Genomic DNA, 17,978 nt, shown 5'->3' with positions numbered 1-17,978 from the left:
GTTCATGCAGCTCATTACGTGGACCTGGCACTCAGTGTTTATGAACTTACACTTCAGTGCCGGTCATGCAGACGCTCTCAGTTTTACGACTTTGCTTGACGTTAAAGAAGTATCTATGTTTCGAACCTGTTGCTATGTCAAACGAGTCCAACGTGCTACATAAACACATCTCGAGCTAACCAAGGTTAACTCATAATCCAGCCCCAGTTGCGTCCAAACCTAAAAGGATTCTGTTTGTAGGCTCATAGCTAATAGTTAGTGGATAATTGGCCTAAATCACTAAGTCGCCTTCGTAGTTGGGTAGAGATTTTATTTCTTTATGACTTTTGTTGGAATGTGACTTGATCGTAACACAGGTCAGGGACATGTTAACATCATAAACTGTGGACTTGCAAAGTTTGAACTTTTAGGATTAGAAATAGAAGCTTTTTGGCAAAAAAAACTTTGACTTGTTTGTTTCATGATAAAAGATACAAGAATAATTCCATTTATTTTCTCCAGAATCTTTAAAAAATAATATATTTTGTGGCATAATCCTATTTTATCTTGTAAATTGTTTAACCTTGTTGTTGTTTTTATCCATATTGTTTTGAAAGGTGCTATATGAATACAGTTACTATTACTAATACTCTAGCTCGTCATGTATTGCTGTTGTCTTGAGAAGAATCTCAGTGATGCTAGTCAGTTGTGTGTGGTGTAATGGCTCGGATTGGCTTGGTTCTTATAGGATTTAGAGACGCAGACATTGGCTTCCTGAAGGACTACTTGCTTTTATCACTTCTGTTGTGTTTCTCCGAACACATCCTAGTCTTTAAATCTCTTCTCTTTCATATCTTAAGTTTTGTTAATGTCTCTCACTTCCCCCTCTATCCTCCCCCAGTGTAACGTATCAGCAGCTGAACCAAAACACAGGCGTTGGTTTTAAAAGTTAGAGTTAATCATTGGACTTATTGTGTTGCGTTTCCTCGTCTTGGACATAACAGTAATGGTAATGACCACTCAGCCGCGGACCGACAACACTTATTTGCAGCTGGTTGTACCGCACCGTGTAACAAATTTTCTTTTCGCACATTTTATTTTGCACGCTGGCGGGGGGGCCTCTCCATGATCTGCCTTCCTGAGCATTGTCATTCCTTTCATTAGTTTGGAGCTGGATGTGCGCTGCATCCCTCCCACAATATGGTCTGTGGAGATAACGACATTTAGACAGATTCATTTTGTACATTGGCAATACAATAACCACGCTGGTGTAATGTGTTGTCAGTCAGCGACTGTGGCCCCATGCAGCAACTGGATTGAATGTCCTGGATTATCGGAGATGATTCATAATGCTATTGGATGTGATGCACTAACAGAAAACAAGATACTCTGTTATCAGCATCACAATATCGCGGGCTAGCACAGGACGTAATTGGGTTTAGTTTATTTCATAAGCCATTATAAAAATATGCTTCCTGTCATAGAGGAAAATGGAGAGAAACAGAGTGTGTGGTACGAGGCTGGTGTTCTGAAGAAGTATGTGTTGCAGGGAGGACGGGGGACCGTGAGAGAAGGAAAGTGAGAGAAGGCAAACAAAGAGAAGGAGAAACTGTGATGTAACTAAACAGGAGGGTTGTTATAAAGTGAATAAAGAGACAAATAAGGAGAGAGACCAAGGAAGTGTGTGCGGGTGTTGTGCTCTGCTCTCCCCCGATCCATCGCCTGCACATCACCTTAGTAGAGATCAGCATCATGCTCAGACAGATCTGATGGGCACGCTGCTGTGGATCGGAAGGTCAGCTAACCAGTTATCAGCGAGGAAGCCGGTTCACTTAGCATAATGGAACCTGCATCAAATAAACTGGGAGCTCAATAAGAAAAGGCTATTAACGGAGCTGGAATGATTCTCTGTGAAGGCAAACCATCAAATGAAATCATGCATTTTCAGACTTTATTAGTGAAACAGATGCACATGGTGTCCCGAGCTATCCAGCAGATTTATCTACAACGCACAATTACATTTCTAATGGTTTTTTATTTTTCGTTGGTCACGAGGATGTGCAGCTGATGATAACGTGTGTCTCTGTGTGTGTTGCTAAAAGCGCACAGTTGATGGACTGTCAGAAAAAGGTGGCAGAGCTCATCATGGACGGCGGTAGAGATTGCAGTGCATTACAGGTACACTAGTCGAGGCACAAATAGAGATAGTGTCACGGCCGTGTAAAAACTCTGAAGCGCACCTATTATGGAGATGGTGAGATGTGAAAACGGCAGCAGATGGATGCAACCACAGAAACCCATCACACCTCACGCTCAGTCCCCGCAGGCCATCCGCTCATATCCTGCCTCTGCTTTCCCAGTTCAGCTGCGACGACAGGAAAGGAACACAACAATAAAACAGCTCCTCTCCGTTCACATGGAATGGAAAACACATATATATGTACTCTGTGTGTGTTTATATATAAACACATGCACTACTTTATTGTGTATGTCTCCGAGAACAGGGGTCAGGTTGGTTCTAGATACAGCAGATTTCCATGACGTTGTACTTACATAGATGCCGCATTGATTATAACTTCATGTCTATTTAGTCAAGGCCCAGCAGGAATGAAAATTCTCATTTCTTTTCCCACAAATCTCCTTGAGTCTGTTTTATCCATAGTAAAACCACTTAGTGAGCCGCCGTTGAATATTGACTTTGAGACTTTTCTCATTTACAGCCCAGGCCTGTTGAGGAAAGGGGTTTGTAGCTATCCAGCTCTCGGGCCAGAATTACAGCTATCGTTTTATTGATTGCTCATCCTCATTTACTTGTGAGGAAAACTACCCCAGGAACACCGTGTCCCTCAGCTGCTTCTCCCATACTCCTCTAAATACCCAAACAAATTTCTGCCGTGACTCACAGAACTTATTCAAGGATTTCTGCAAATCTATCAAGCTTTTCTCTCTCCCCGTTGTTTTTTCTCTTCTAGAAATCGCGTAAAAAATCATTTTGGGCCCCATGCCTTTTTGGAGTTGGAAATACTTATCCACACTAATGGATTTCCCCTGTTATGCTTTTGCCTACTGATGTTTATTGAGGATGAGAGCCGAAGCAGTTTGTGCTTAACCCCTTCCTTGAAGTCTTATCTGCTCCTGCGTTTAGTTCCGCCTGTAAGGGACACACATCTCCAAACATATTGTCGCATGCTTTCGACTCCAGGCAGCCAAATTTAAAGGATCACTCGCCTCACCAACCAAACAGGTTGGAAGTCTTTATCGGGACTTGAGCTTAGCATGGCAGGCTGCAGCAACACCTGAAGGCATCCCGCAGTCAGCTTTCACAAAGTGAGTTCCCCGAGTAAAATGTGCATTATGCTGTGTGACAGTCTCAACACCCCCACCGCTGCTCCACGGGGCGCTGTGCTTCAGTCATTCCAGCTTCTCTCCCTCTGCGGAGTTAATGTGGCATTTAGCTCAGTGACATTCTAATGTTTTTTTTACCGGTTTTCCTTCCCCGCTGCACCTCAGGAGAAACCCGGCGTCTCGGTGTCTCTGAGCTGCTTTTGCTCTTTTGACCGGGGTCACCAGGCGGGGGATCTTTTACTCAGAAATGCACAGGATAGAAAAAGCGAAAGGATAAACAGGGTGATGTCAAACATTCAGAGAGGCGGACGGAGTACCATCAGACCAAAGAGATAATTGGATCAAAAGAGAAGGCCATGTGCAGCCGAGCATGTTCTTATCAGCAGTAGTTTCCTCTGCTCTCCCCACACAGCTCCGTGTCATCTGCTCCCAAATTGATTAAGTCGCCCCGTTTGTGTCATCGCTGCCAGTGACTGACAGGCCTGCAAAAGGTTCTGGTATTTAAATGTGAAACCTTGTTCTTTTTCGGGGGGGTCAATCTTCTAAGCAATGCATGTGTGAAGTGAGTTGGGCTTTGTGTGTGTGTGTGTGTGTGTGTGTGTTTGTATGTGTGTGTGTGTGTCACTTTGTGGGGGCTGTTTTTGATACATAAATTATTTTTCCAGACAAAGAAGCCGCCTGCCCTTTTTTAGCTGCCGTTTTGAAGGAGATGAAAAGAAGTGAAAAGGGTTGAGAACAGAGAAACGGAGGAATGATGGTGATACCTTAATAAATGTTTTCATTAATTCTCTCAGAGGTGATGGAACATAGAGGTGATAGTGGGCCTAACGCTTTAAATAGCATGTTGGTGGACTTGAATCAGACGTGTGACTCGTAACGCGACGGTGCTAACTATAGCCACTACGAGTGATATAAGGCTGTGAAACATTTTAAATAAATTGTTGTTATAACTATAAATAAAGAAAACAGAAATACACAACTACTTCTAAATGTATATTCAAAGGTAGAAATAAATGCACATCTTTTCTGCATTGTCTATTCAGTAAAACAAAAGTTTGTTTTATCAGCAAACATAAATGCTGATACATCGGTAAAAGGCTCAGACCTATACAGCTTATATAGCCTTTGGACTTTCTACCTGATGGTGGCACTAGAGGAAACTTAGGAGGAATCTTTTGTCAAGATTACAATTGATCTCGTGGGTAAAACATAAAATCTGCACCTAATTTTATGTCATAAGTCAACTTCATAGTGCCGGATCTTAGGATGCACCCCCGCTGGCACCATGGTTAATATCTGTACGACATTTCAAGGCAATCCATCCAATAGTTCTAATTCAGAACTAAAGTTCTGGTCCTAGCATGGATAGAAAGTGAGAGGCTGAGATACCCTAAGCATCAATAAGAAAAGTTCGGATGATATTACCCAGTGTTATTTTCTCGTGTTGAATATCCAGTCTTTGACATCTTTTCTGGCCAATTATCTAACTTTGTGTAACACATTTTTGTGCGTTAGGCGAAACCTTCAACTGTCAGAGGTTTTTGCAGATTAATTTTGAGCCCTCGTATAGGCTCCAACTCTTCTTGACCTACTTTAAGAAACCTTGTAGTGAGTTGTAGGTAGTTATCTCCTCTCATCTTTCCCCTCCATTGATTTCTGCTGGTGGCAGTGTGATGTCACTTTACTTCGGATCATCCTCAGACGCAACCTGCCGTCCTCTTCTTTTCCTTTTTCTCTCTTTTTCTTTTTAGACTTTTCCTTTTTACTCACCTTCTTTCTGGACCTATCCTATTTCTCTACAAAGAGTGACCTCAGTACGTCTCAAAAAAGGATGTCCGAGAGATAATTGTTTTTAATGATTAAGAAGCACAGAGGCATATCCAGGCATAATGGCTCCTAGATCACGGAGGCAAGGTGATAAAGATAGCAGCTTATCTTTCCTCACCGAATGTCTTTGTTAAGTCGCCGTTACTCCAAGTCGACGCCGAGCTTCTGCTCCATGACGTTCTTCTGTGCCCTTTCTCTCTGAGGCGTCTTTGGCCGGCTTCCAGAATCAATCCGTCACCTCTTTAAGGGGGGGGGGGGGGGGGGGGGGGGGGGGGGGCATTCTTGAGTTTGGGTTTCAGTTTCAATAAAGGGCCAACAGCGACAGGGTGCCTCATTCATGTCCACTTCATTGTCTTTTAATAATCCAACCATGATGGATTACCTCCATACCGATATTCATTTGAAAAACAGCACAAGGGAAGAAAAACAGGGGAGGGAAAAAGGATAGCACCAGAATGCTACTTGATGGCTCGAGGACTATTTGTGGTAGTGTGCATGTGTGTGTGTGTGCGTGTGTGTCTTTGTATTGGATGCCAGTTTGGCTCTTGCTCTCAGAAAGACAGGCAGGTTCCTCCCTCTCGCTCCCTCTCCATTCTCGCCTCTTATCGTGGCCTCCTGGGTTGAGGCAGACAGCTCCTCCTGTCTTCTCCCTCTGATTTATCAGGCCAGGGCTGACAAGTGTAAACACCTGCCAAGGTATCCTCCCAATTTTGGAGCCCGAGGTGGTTGGACTTGTTCCATATTTTTTATCCCCATATGGTGGATCAATGAATTATTCTCACCTGGCTGTCTATCCAGCCCCCCCCTCTCTGTTTGGTCGTCTTCTCTTCTTTCTTTCACACCTCACCCCCGAACACCATCTCCTCCAGCGTTCTCTGGGAACAGGTGTGGTCTGAAGCTCTGTTAGGTTTGGCGATATGGTATTTATGTGGCTGAGTTGTGTAGTTTTATTGTGGTCCGGTGCCGGGGGGAGCTGTGTTCGCACTTGTGTGTAAGGTCTGCCTCTGCTCTGTAGTGCCGTGAGATTGTCACACGCAGCAGAAACTTCTGAAGGTGCTGGAATTACCCCGCTGTCATTCATGAGCCTGTAAATTCACTTTGGCTTTTATTCAGTTCCAGCGACCATGAAAAGCAACTGGAAAATCAACAAACAGACAAACTGCTCTTCTCGCTTCATTCTTTTAACAGATTTTCCCCTCATGTTTAAATGGATGATTTATCTCTTGAAGAACGGAGGCGTGCTGTTACTTTAGATTTTATTCGTACTGTTTTTGAACTTTTCCTTTACCCTCCACTTCTTCTTGAAGCAACAGTCCTCCAGGTGTGAGGTCTGAGACCACGAGCAGCAGGAACATTTCTGTTTCCTCACGAGACGTCATGCCCCACAATTCTATGGTGCATTCTATGTGCATCCTCTGTTACATCATTTCAATTAAAGATAAAAATAACAGCCCCTCCACCGAATGTGGTGACGGGCTACAAATACACACAGACATGTCGCAGCACATTGCCAGTAAGCCGCCACATCTCGTAGACATTCCTGTCATCTGTAAAACCTTCAGCACCAATCTGCGGACATTACCCAGACGGCCAAATATAAACACATGTAAGGTGCACTGCTGTCACACAGCATTTACAAGAGCTGCTCTTTCCTCCTGACTAGTCTATGGTCCACTCTTTTTCACAGCGTCTGGCAATGACATGTTTAAATACATCATTTCCAATACTGAATTTGATTATGTGGCACAACTTACCAGACCTTATTTATGTCGTTAACACACAGGTCAGCAATTCGACACAGATGTGCCACTTATGTACATTGCAGCCATTCAAAATGGTTTACCTGTTGATTACAGACCAATGGTTTGATAGAACAAACAAACAGCAGGTCCTCCAGAATTATGTAAATAGGAATTATCTGATTTTAAACCACTGTGGTTAAGGCTTGGTTAGGTCTAGGCACAAAAACAACATGGTTAGGGAGACGGAAAGAACATGGTTGGGGTTTGGTTTAGTATCACATTAAGGTTAGAGGACCTTCGACATCTTGGTTATATTATTAAGAACAGCTTAAGGTTATTGGAATGTCCATATGATGGTTAAGAAACCATGAAGTTAATTTTGTACTGATTCTCACTCCTTTTTGATTATGTAGATTAAACCATTAAGAGTTTTTCTTTCCTGATAACTCTTTCTGAATATTTAATTTTCCATTTGTTTGTATAATTCTTTTTTTTAAATTCACATATTCGAAATAGATAAAAAATGAATGAATGAATAAACATATTAAAGTCTGACGTATTGTTGACCCGCCCATCCACCCTGAGCAGCGTCTCCTTCGGTACTGACACCACACTAACTCCTCTCCTGATGGATTGAGGCTTTGCCACTGGAGTGTAAACACATGCTGTTTTTCGGGCACTTAGCTGAAACAACAGATACTGTGGTTTGTCGCTCATCAACAGGTCTACTCTGATTTAATCAAATGTTAGTCTTGCACTTCATTGCACGGTTTGATGGCTGGCACAGTGGGGGGGCCTCCAGGAAATGAATAGCTGGGACCTTGTCGAGATTTAATAGCTGTGTGTTTGGGAAAATGTTCCCAACCAGGCATTAGCATGTGCATCTGGGCTGCTGCTCTGTTAGTTTGTGCTCGTAAACTGCACGTGTGGCCACATGTTAGCTAACACTTCCTTCCTTGTCCTCACCTGAAGCCCACTGTGGCTGACCTTGTCACTCTAACAAATGTCTGTTATTTAGCTCCGAGCACCAACAGCTAAGTAACGACATCATTAGGCCTGGTAATATGTTTATTGTTGAAGCTAATGCACTTTGGGTTGGCGGGCCCCTTGGGGCTGCTCAGTCTTGGGAGAGAAAGTTGACGTGCGTGTTAGAGATTGTTTGTCTGCTTTGGGTTGAATGAATTCATGATATACTTTGAGTTCAGGTTCTTTTCTCCTTCTAGCAGAGTGTATTTTCCTCTTGCACGGATGCAGTGTGACCGAGTGTGTAGAGTTATTCATAAGATGGGAGGACACATGCAGAGGGATTCTGGGCCGGGGGTCCGTGTGTTTTTATTACCTGCTGGCGGCCCCATGCCAGCATCTAGCTTGATTAACTCTACCCTCTCTCCTCTTTCTGCTCCAAACACGCAAACACACACATGCCTGTTTGAACGCACGCATGCACAACCACCTAGTTTATCACCGAGAGTGTGGGGGGTGTGAGGAAACAGCAGCTGAGGTTCTCAAAAGGTTATTTCTCTATATGACTTCTCTTTGGTTGTTTTTCAAGGAGAGTTATTATGAGACAGGAAATCCACACATTTCCACCTGTGTTTGTGTGGAAGTGGATAATTTATTGCTGGAGTTTAAAGACATGTTTTAAGCCTGGATACCAGGATTATTATGTTCTTAGAGAGTGGGTTGGTGTGTGTGTGTGTGTGCGTTTGTACACATCTTGTTTTGTTCTGAAATCAACACACACTCACAAGGAAGCAATTTGCTCCTCCATAAAAAGAGCGTAATTCGGTGAAGACAGACTGTGTCTCGCTCCCTCCTGTTGCTCACGTGTGGCAGCTGCTAATGAAAGGGCCACCGGAAGCTTTAGGGGTTTCACTTAAGCAATCCTGTGCTCAATTTATTTTGTGTATCACAGGAGGCAGCGTGGGAGATGGTTTGACTCCCAGATTTCAGCAACCTGTTACAACCCTCTCATATAGACGGAGGATGTGCGTTGCCTTCAGGAGCCACAGATTCTAGACACATGCGGGATAAACATCTGGAGAATGATTGAACACCTGAAGACACTTTCAACAAACAACTAGAGAAGCCATTAGTAGAACACATGCGTCCACCAAGGCCTGACATCCCCCTATAAATAATGCACACTCATAGATATTAGTACCTCAAATGTGCCTGATTTTCTTCACCTACATTCATGAATTATTCCCAAATTCTATAGAAATTAATAGATTCTTCCCTGACCCACACCACATCCTTTCACCAAGTTTCGCAGTAATCTCAACAGCAGTTTTTTGGTAATTCTGTTCACAAACAAATAAACAAGGGTAATAATAATAGCACATCATCTACATTCAAACGGAGGAAGCAGCTATTGCAGTTTCTCATTTGATTCTGACATACAGTGGGTAAGCTCTATCGAAAAATGTCATTTCAAGGTTATTCCCATGTATTTGACCCCAGTTAAGAGCGAAACCACATCTCGTTTCTGGCTCGGCACAACCTCCATCCGTCATTCACCGTGTTAGCTCCTTCGGGGCTCACCTCTCCGCCTCGTGCCACTTCCTGCTCATCAATCAGTCAATTACTGGAGGACTTCCGGGTCAAGGTTCAGCCCACCACAGTGGTTTGCTGTACTGTATGTGGAGAGTAGAATTTTTTTTCATTTACAATCTGAAAACAGCTGGAATTTCTCGGTGCGAGATCAGCTCAGTCAACCTTTGCTGTGTGATGAAGGTGAGAGTGCGAGGGGGGAAAATCCATTTGGTTATTTTTTCCTTTTCAAAAAACATAGAGTTCGGTGTGAGAGGAATAATCCAAGGAGGGAGGAGGCAGGGAGGGGAACAGAGACGGCTTGTGAGATCAAGGTCGTATCCAGGCTTTAGTATTGGTATTCTCCTCAGTGTTAAAGTGATTCTCCCAGTGAATAGTGTTTTCATTCCTCTCCTGAATGAGATTCACAGGAGCATGGAGACAGAGAGGGAGAGAGAGAGAGAGAGGGAGAGAGACATGACAAAGAGAAGAGAGAGTAATTCCCTCTCTCTCTCTCTCGGTCTCTCTCTCTCTCTCTCTCTCTCTCCCTCTCTCTCTTTCCCCCTCCTTCTTCCCCCCTGTTTGTTCCAAATCGGACGTACAATAGCGAATGGGAATACAGCGTGGGATAAACAACTTTTTATCAGACTGGAGAAAATGAAATAGACTATTTTATTCAATTCTTCATCCCTGAAGCCCCCCCCCCCCCTCAATCTCGATCTACCCAACAACATCTCACCCCCTGCAGCTTTGGATAGACAGAAAAAAAAAGGTGTTTTATGCAAATTAAATGCTTTATTCTTGATTAGATTAGAGACGCAATAATTGTCTTGGGTGATTTATGGGAGTCATTTGTTGCCACAAACTGCAGAAGGGAAAGCTCAGTTGCCACGGTCTGTGCAATGAAAACATTGGATCAACACAATTTAGTGCACCTGCTGTCAAATCCACTTCTGGAGGAAAACATTACACTGGAAAAATAACCTTGTTGAGGACATCGTGTTTTTCCATGATTATAAGGTAAATAAGATAAACAGGACAGTCATCCCAATTATGCTGAGTGAGATCAAAGTATACACACACACGTTTTTATGACTGATCTGATCTCTTTGCTCTTCAATATAATGCAAATATATAAAGAGGGGTTATGATGTTGGTTAAATGCTCCAACCCATAAGTACACATTTTGAACAGTGCCCATGTTTTTCCCACGTTCCGACTTCAAAGCACATGAACGCACAAAGTCACAGCTCGGCAAGTCGGACCTTTTGAGGAGCATGTGAATGCACCGTTCTCTCTCAGGTGGCCAACACTCCAGTATATCTTTACACAAAAAATCAATGTTGGCTGCTTTATTAATGGATTGTGTATATAGGCTATATAACCTTTAAGATAACCTTTAATTTGATGAAGAGTACAGGAAGGAAAGCCTCTAGGTGAATCTTAGATAGTGTGTTTTTATGTAGTGGTCATCAGCATGTGGGCGTTGGCATCGGGGATTTCTGTCATTAAAAAGGAGACTGACAAGTGGGAAATATATGACCTGCCCCCCCATCCACCCCCATCCCCAGGTACTGCCCCCACTTTACAGCAGGTTAATCTCAACAAGAGCCCTCCCACTGTCACAGAGGGAGAGAGACCGAAGCACAGACATCCTCTCTGCCTGACATTGATCTATGACGCATATTACCCACCTAATCCAATTAATTCTGTTTCGCTTTACAGCACAGCTCGCTCGAGTCATCAAAAAGGCATATAAATATATCTGCGACAGATTGCAATTAGCTGTGCAATGTGCAAAATGCACCAACAGCCAATTTAGTGTGGACTTGAACTTGTTTGGCTAACTCCTTCCTTTTTCTATGCCTCCTCTCTTTCCCTCCTGGATTTTGCATTTCTTTGTCTCACACAATGAAGGCAGAAACTGAGAAGGGAAAATAATCGAAGATGCAGTCAGGTGAAAAAAACGATTTGTTTGATAAACTTTCTCTCTTTTTTTTCTTTCCCACTCCTTCCCCACCATCCCTCTCCACTACCTCCCTCTCCTCCTTTTCTCCCACTCTTCTCGTGCATAACACAGGCTGAGGAAAAATCTGTAGCAGAGGACCGGCAGCAGCGGCAGCAGCAGTGTTGGTGCGACCATGAGGTCAGAGGCCTTGTTACTCTACTTCACGCTACTGCAAATAGCCGGGGCGGGCTTCCCCGAAGACAGCGAGCCCATTAGCATCTCACACGGCAACTGTAAGTATATGCTCTCCCTCTCTTTCTTTCTTGATGTGCCTCTGTTGTCCCTCCTCTCATCACAAGTCCCCATTCGCTCTCTCTCTCTCTCTCTCTCTCTCTCCTGCACTTCTCTTCCCTCTTCTCCTTTTCACAAAACCCCCCTCTTGGTATCTTGGTCTCTTGTTCTATCCTCTCGCTCCTCCACTCCTCCTCTCGACCCCTGCCTCCTCCGCCACCCCCACCTCCTCCCACACTGAATGCATTTTGAGGGAATGGAGTGTAATTTGGGGGCCGAGGATTGGCCCGTCCACACACTCCATACTGAAGGGTTTAAAGCGGCATTTGAAACAGAGCCCACCCCACATCAAAGAGTAATCTGCTGTTTTTCTGTTGGAATCCTAATTCTGTGTGTGATAGTGGTAATGCCGTGGCAGGCTATAAAGATATAGTCATTGTTTCTCTCCCTCTGTCCCGTCCCGTTCAAGCCTCTCCGGGCGTGTTTGCTGTATCTCGCGGCCAGGACAGCTTGAAACAAACGCCAGCCGCCCTCACAACGTCCCGCTCCCCTATCAGACTATTTATTCAAACCCAGCACTTTCAGCCAAAGCCACGGACAATAGAGCGACTGCATAGAACAATGCGGCACATTTTTAGCCAGCAATTTATGATCACAGCAGGAGCTCAGCCAACTATTGTGGCAGCGTTTTCTCATCCAGCTATAAAAAACATATAGGCTGACATTTGACCTGTAACCTGTTAGACTCCTGACACAAGATTTCAAACTCAGGAATAACCAAATCCTTCATTTATTAATTAGCTATGTAATCTGGAATAATTTTTTTTTTCTTTTGCTTGCAGACACAAAGCAGTATCCAGCATTTGTAGGCCACAAACCTGGCAGGAACAACACACAGCGGCACAGACTGGACATCCAGCTCATCATGATCATGAACAGGACGATATACATCGCTGCCAGGTAAGTGATGAAAGCTGTGTGGTCAGATTTGTCTGCCTCCGTGCCAGCAACAGCAAATGGAGGCTATAGGCTTTGGGGTTGTTTGGGAACAAGATATCTGAAGAACGCGCGGAGGGAATATCTTAGAATTTGGCACAAATGTTCGATTTGACTCTGAGATGAAGTCATTCGATTTTGGTGGTCAAAGGTCAACGTCACTGTGATTTTAGATTTTCAACAAACGCTTACTTAAAGATGACGAGATTCAACTTTGTCAGTCAAAGTCATTGTGACCTCATAAAACCCTTGTGAACTTTTAAACTGAACAACGCCTCAAAATTTGCTAAAATGGCAAATACACATTTGGGTGGCCAAAGGTCAAGGTCACAGTGGGATCACGAATCAGGTTTCTGGCCTCTTGTACGTGATCTCTCAGGATCACCTTTCAGGACCGGACCGATTAGATTTCAGTGGTCAAAGGTCACAGTGACCTCATATGAGTCGGAAAGAAAGAAATGATCTAGACTGAACTGCTTTGGTGGGTGGAGGCATACGACATCGAAGCGGTAATTCTAGTTTAAACATGGTCTTCATGTATAGATCCTCAGATAGTGGTGCTACTTCAGACAAATTCAAGAAGACACTTTAAATGACTGCAAGTTTCTCCGCATGTCTTTGTGGAATAAACGTGCAATCAAACTGAGCAGGCGCGGCTCCACCAGGATTATTGAACCCTTCATCACGTCACCCCCTCTCATATTACAGCCGCTGACTCAAGTTGATTTTCAGCTACGAATGATTCTCATCAATTGCTGCCGGTCGGGGGTCGTTAACATGTGATCCTTTTTAACTCGATAACGGCTGAAGGCTGGGAGATCCCCAGCAGTCTGCCTATCGAACGGAACTGTGGAGCCCTGCTGTGCTGTTTTCTTTTAAAGTTTGACGAATCAGCGGGGACCAATTCAGAGAGAATCTCGAGACTGGATTTGTTCAAGTGGACTTTTTCCTCCTATTACCTCAGTGTTGTTTGCTATTTTCATCTCAGCATCTGCCAAAACCCTTTAGCCTCAAACCACGTCCCTGCAGACTTTTGTCCTGCTTTTCAAACATCCAGGCAGACACACGGACTCACACAAACACACAAAGCCACTCACACTTACTCAAATGAAAACTAAAGATGAATTAAACTAATAAAAAAACGTTTTCTCAATGAAAAACCTTTTCCTGTTATTTAGAAAGATGTAACTTGATGTAATCAATATTCTGGGTCTCAGCGCAACATCCAAACAACCTTAATCCACCGAGTGTTGTCGATAAATCACAATACAGGAGGAGAAGAGAAGTTTAGGTTCTTTATTGGCTGACAGACCAGTTGCCCTCGCACATCGATCTTTAAAACTCCTTTCTTTGTCTGGCTCACTCTTTCCCCATGTCTGTCACCTGCCTTTATTGCTTTCAGTCTGTCCATCAGTCTGTTTTTCACCCCTTTTTTTCGTGTGTCTCTTTCTGAGATGATATAGCTCAATTACACCATCTGGAGCCATAGAGAAAGCCGACATTGATTTAGTCTTCTCGCTTCTCATCAGTAGTTTTCGAGCGGTTTGTGTTGCCTCACCTCGTGGCTCTGCAGAAACAGTCAGGGTCGGGCCTGCAGCATCGACAGGCGGGGCAGGTGGAAGTGTGAGTGTGGAGTGTAAGTCTTAGTTAAATCAGATCTGTATCTACTTGTTCTTGCTGTTTGCCATCGAGCTAATTGAGAGGCAGACTCGATTGGATACTGTTGAAAGCCACAATGGGGGTCTTTTTTTTGTTTTCCTCCCAAGCACGTCAAATGAAATGGCGGAGGGAGGCTGCTGCTTTAAGTGGCACAGCTTTGTTACATATCTGTGGTCATTAAAACAAGGTGCAGGGAAGAGTGAGAAGGGAAACAGAGTGAAAGAGAGAGCATGTGTGTGTTGTGTGTGTGTGGTGTGTGTGTGTGGCGTGAGTTTAGGAGCGGGGGGCGGCACCGGAGGCTTTGGTCTGCCTGTCGCCCACCTGCTCCACAGGGGGTGACAGGGGCCTGGGGGATGGGGGACACAGAGGGTTTATTAAAGGGGTGTAATAAGAGTGTGTGTGTGTGTGTGTGTGTGTGTGTGTGTGTGTGTGTGTGTGTGTGTGTGTGTGTGTGTGTCTGAGAGTGTGCGAAAGCCAGCAGGTGCGTGTTTGCCCAGTTTAGAGTGCTGACCAGTTGTCGAGGGGATCTAACAGTGGTTTCTTGAGTGTGCCATGTGGGGTGGGGGTATGTGTATGTATAGATATACATGTGTTATGTTGAACATGTGTTGCTGTGCTCATGGGCGTTGGTGCTGTTGCTCATGATCGTGTCCGCAGTGAGTTATGCACGTGTTAATGTGTGCGTTGGCTTTTTTCACCTGGTGTGTCTGCACTCCAGCTTGCATGAAGCGGACGGGGATTCTGACACGTCTGCAGGGTATTTGACCCCAGAATAACTGGAATGGCCGCCTCAGATTAGACCTGCGCCGGATGACCACCATTGATCCCGACACAGAGAAGAATGTCTCTGTGTCAATATAATGTACACAGGACGACGGCCTGTGCTCAAAGATCCACTGGCGCTAAGAGGATATTGATAGAGACACGTTGAAGAGTTGAATGACAAACAGTTTAATACAAACTGTGGAGACAATCGCTACTTTAGAAATCAATGTGAACGCCGGCCAACCCCGGCAAGACTCTTGCTACGGAACAACCAACAACGCTGCAGGAAAAAAACTCAGCCACATCAATAGTTGCTTTAATGATGGTCGTCCCGTCAAATAACTTGTTTGTTCTGGGGCCAGCATCATGCAGCTTTGCCATCGCGCCTCCAGACGAGTCGGCCTCAGTTCTCGGAGCCGAGCAGCTTGCAGATGGCCGCTGTGAATGCAGTCCAAAGCCCAACACTGTTTCAGGCTGTTTTTTGAATCGTTCCTCAGTGCATTCAATCCCTTTGGCTCCCGCCTTGGCACTGGCAATAAAAAAATCACAAGATTTTTAAACTGTGCGCTGCATGCAAACATAGCAACTGATGAAATTGTAAATGGACAAAAGTGACTTGATCCATAGAGGGGAAGCGTCAAGTTGTTGGCAGGGAAAGAACTCAGCAACAGATGCAGTGACTGATAATTCATCCAAAGTTTTGAGCCCTGAATGAAATGTATTGATTTGCTGGAATCAGCTGCTCCTTTTACAGCCCTGTCTCTGCTGTTATATGTGCAGGGATTGAACAAAATGGCCTCTGTTGATGAGGTCGTATGGCTTTTCCAATACGCGTAAATTATCGTACGACCTCTTAGACTCCTATTGAGTGTGGATTATGAATTCAGTACATGCCTAGTTTAGTTTCTTAATATTCTGAATCCTATTCCATGACTCAGTTTCCATCAGGCGCATTACCCAGAGGCGCCAGTCAGCCTGATGAGATATCCGACTGCTCCGACAAAGAGACGTTTGTTCAGCTTTAAAAAGCTTAGTTGATTTCTCTCGTTCTTTAAAACAAATGACAAAAAAAAAAGGTTATTCATGAATCAAACCTAGAGGTGTTTATGTGTTAAATCGTAGTGATTAACAATGGGATTCAGCCGGGCACCAAGATTCAATCTGATACATTTTTTTATTATAGCAATTTGTTACGCATTATCCGTGATTACCAAGACAGGATGTATATTAAAGTACGGGTAATGGACATTAATAGGGAGAAGCTCAGTGGCTGATGTGTGTCTGCCGTCATGCATGTCATAGGTGTTCAGCAGCACAGTCACGTTCGCTAAAAGCAATAAAGTGTTCCTGATGCGGTGAGAGACGGACACAGCAGGTTCCACACTGACCCATATTTCATGTCCAGGCAGCCCCATGCACAGCATTCAGAGGGAATTCATCATCAGTGCAGTGGGAGATATATCATTCTGATCTCTGTAAAAGATATCCACGTGTGCATGGAAATCCTTGTGTGTGTGTGTGTGGGTGTTTTTGTGTTTGTTTGTGTGTGTGTGTGTGTGTGTGTGTGTGTCTGTGTGTCTGTGTGTGTGTGTGTGTGTGTGCATCTCTTACCAACAAGTCCTTCAACCTGAACGACCATATAGGTCATTTGTTCCTTCCTTCTAATGTGATTAATGAGCACAACTTTGGAAATTGGGTCCCATACAGCAGCAGGTGTACGGGACCTTTGTCGCAATGGTTAGTTGAGGATGATAGTGTGGTTTGTGTTAAAGTAAGAACTCTCATTAAGGCTATAGCGGATGTTAGTTAACATGGCTACAGTTTTTAACATACATTTAATGTGGTGGAATGGTCTTAGTTAAAAGAAACATTATTGACTATTGGATTCAAAAGTTTTGTAGACCTCTCCATCCTTCTAATGTGGACATCTCTGTTTATAATATCGTCCTTTGCTACCATCTAAAAAGGATTAGAGGGGTTAGAGGTCACCTAACAATACATAACCACGGGTAGTAGGTAACAAGCTGTTGGCACAGACAACTTATGGCTTCATTTCTTAACGGAGGAGATACTTGCTCGAATCACAGCAAGTGACTGCTCTCCACTGTGTGTGTGTGTGTGTGTGTGTGTGTGTGTGTGTGTGTATGTGTGTGTTTGTGTATTTATTAAAAGGATTTAATCAAAGTATCTTGTCATTTAAATCAGACAGATGTGTCCAAAGACTTTTTTTTTGCCTTGGAGGAAACAAGCTCATTGCTGAGGGTCCTAAGAACACCATTAGAAACCATTTGTATATTACTGGATCTCTTTGGTAAAGCAGATATTTCAGAGTATAATGTGCACGTGCAAAGTACAACCAGGAGTGTGGATGTTTGAAATGGAAATCTTGGATAACATTTTTATTTGTATTTTAAGCAAGAATTGGTCTTTCTATGAAATCTGCATGATGCTTATTTTGTGCATCGTCTGACTTCTTTTTTGCAACGTTGTAATGGTCTAAAAAAATAACATGATCAGTCCAATGTTACAGGAATGGAGGCTATGGCTTTGCAAATGAATCTCAGGTTGTATGAAACAGGAATTTTCCTTCGAGGTTAGGGTACGGTTTGAAGACATGAGGAGAAGTTTCATGAAGATAATGAGACAATCTGTATATCTTCATCTGTGTGTGTGTGTGTGTGTGTGTGTGTGTATGTGTGTGTGTATGTGTGTGCAAGCATGCCCCAGGTCTCTCCACATGCAGGGCATAGTCGCCATTCCTGGCCCACAGTCGGCCTTTACCATGGTAACACCAACCACACTCTGTTTACACCCCTCTATGAGACTGGGAAGCATGGGAACCAGCAGCAGAATGTGAGTGTGGAAGAGTGAGACAGTGTGAGAGTGTGAGAGTT

The 17,978-nt window shown here is 43.9% G+C and overlaps 1 protein-coding gene across 2 annotated transcripts in view; it reads left to right on the top strand.

Annotated features, from left to right (window-relative positions):
• The window catches only part of sema6a (sema domain, transmembrane domain (TM), and cytoplasmic domain, (semaphorin) 6A), a 102,997-nt gene that overhangs the window by 33,278 nt on the left and 51,741 nt on the right, over positions 1-17,978 (top strand). For both annotated transcript variants that reach the window (XM_053421307.1, XM_053421306.1), the window contains exons 2-3: positions 11,506-11,666; positions 12,507-12,624. In XM_053421307.1, the coding sequence (XP_053277282.1) occupies positions 11,567-11,666; positions 12,507-12,624 (218 nt within the window). In that variant the 5' untranslated portion in view covers positions 11,506-11,566. The remainder of the gene's footprint in view (positions 1-11,505; positions 11,667-12,506; positions 12,625-17,978) is intronic.

The sequence above is a fragment of the Pleuronectes platessa genome, chromosome 4 (genome assembly GCF_947347685.1).
Source record: "Pleuronectes platessa chromosome 4, fPlePla1.1, whole genome shotgun sequence".
Taxonomy (NCBI): domain Eukaryota; kingdom Metazoa; phylum Chordata; class Actinopteri; order Pleuronectiformes; family Pleuronectidae; genus Pleuronectes; species Pleuronectes platessa.
Note: the sequence above shows the minus strand (reverse complement) of the source record. Positions and strands in the feature narration are given on the sequence as shown.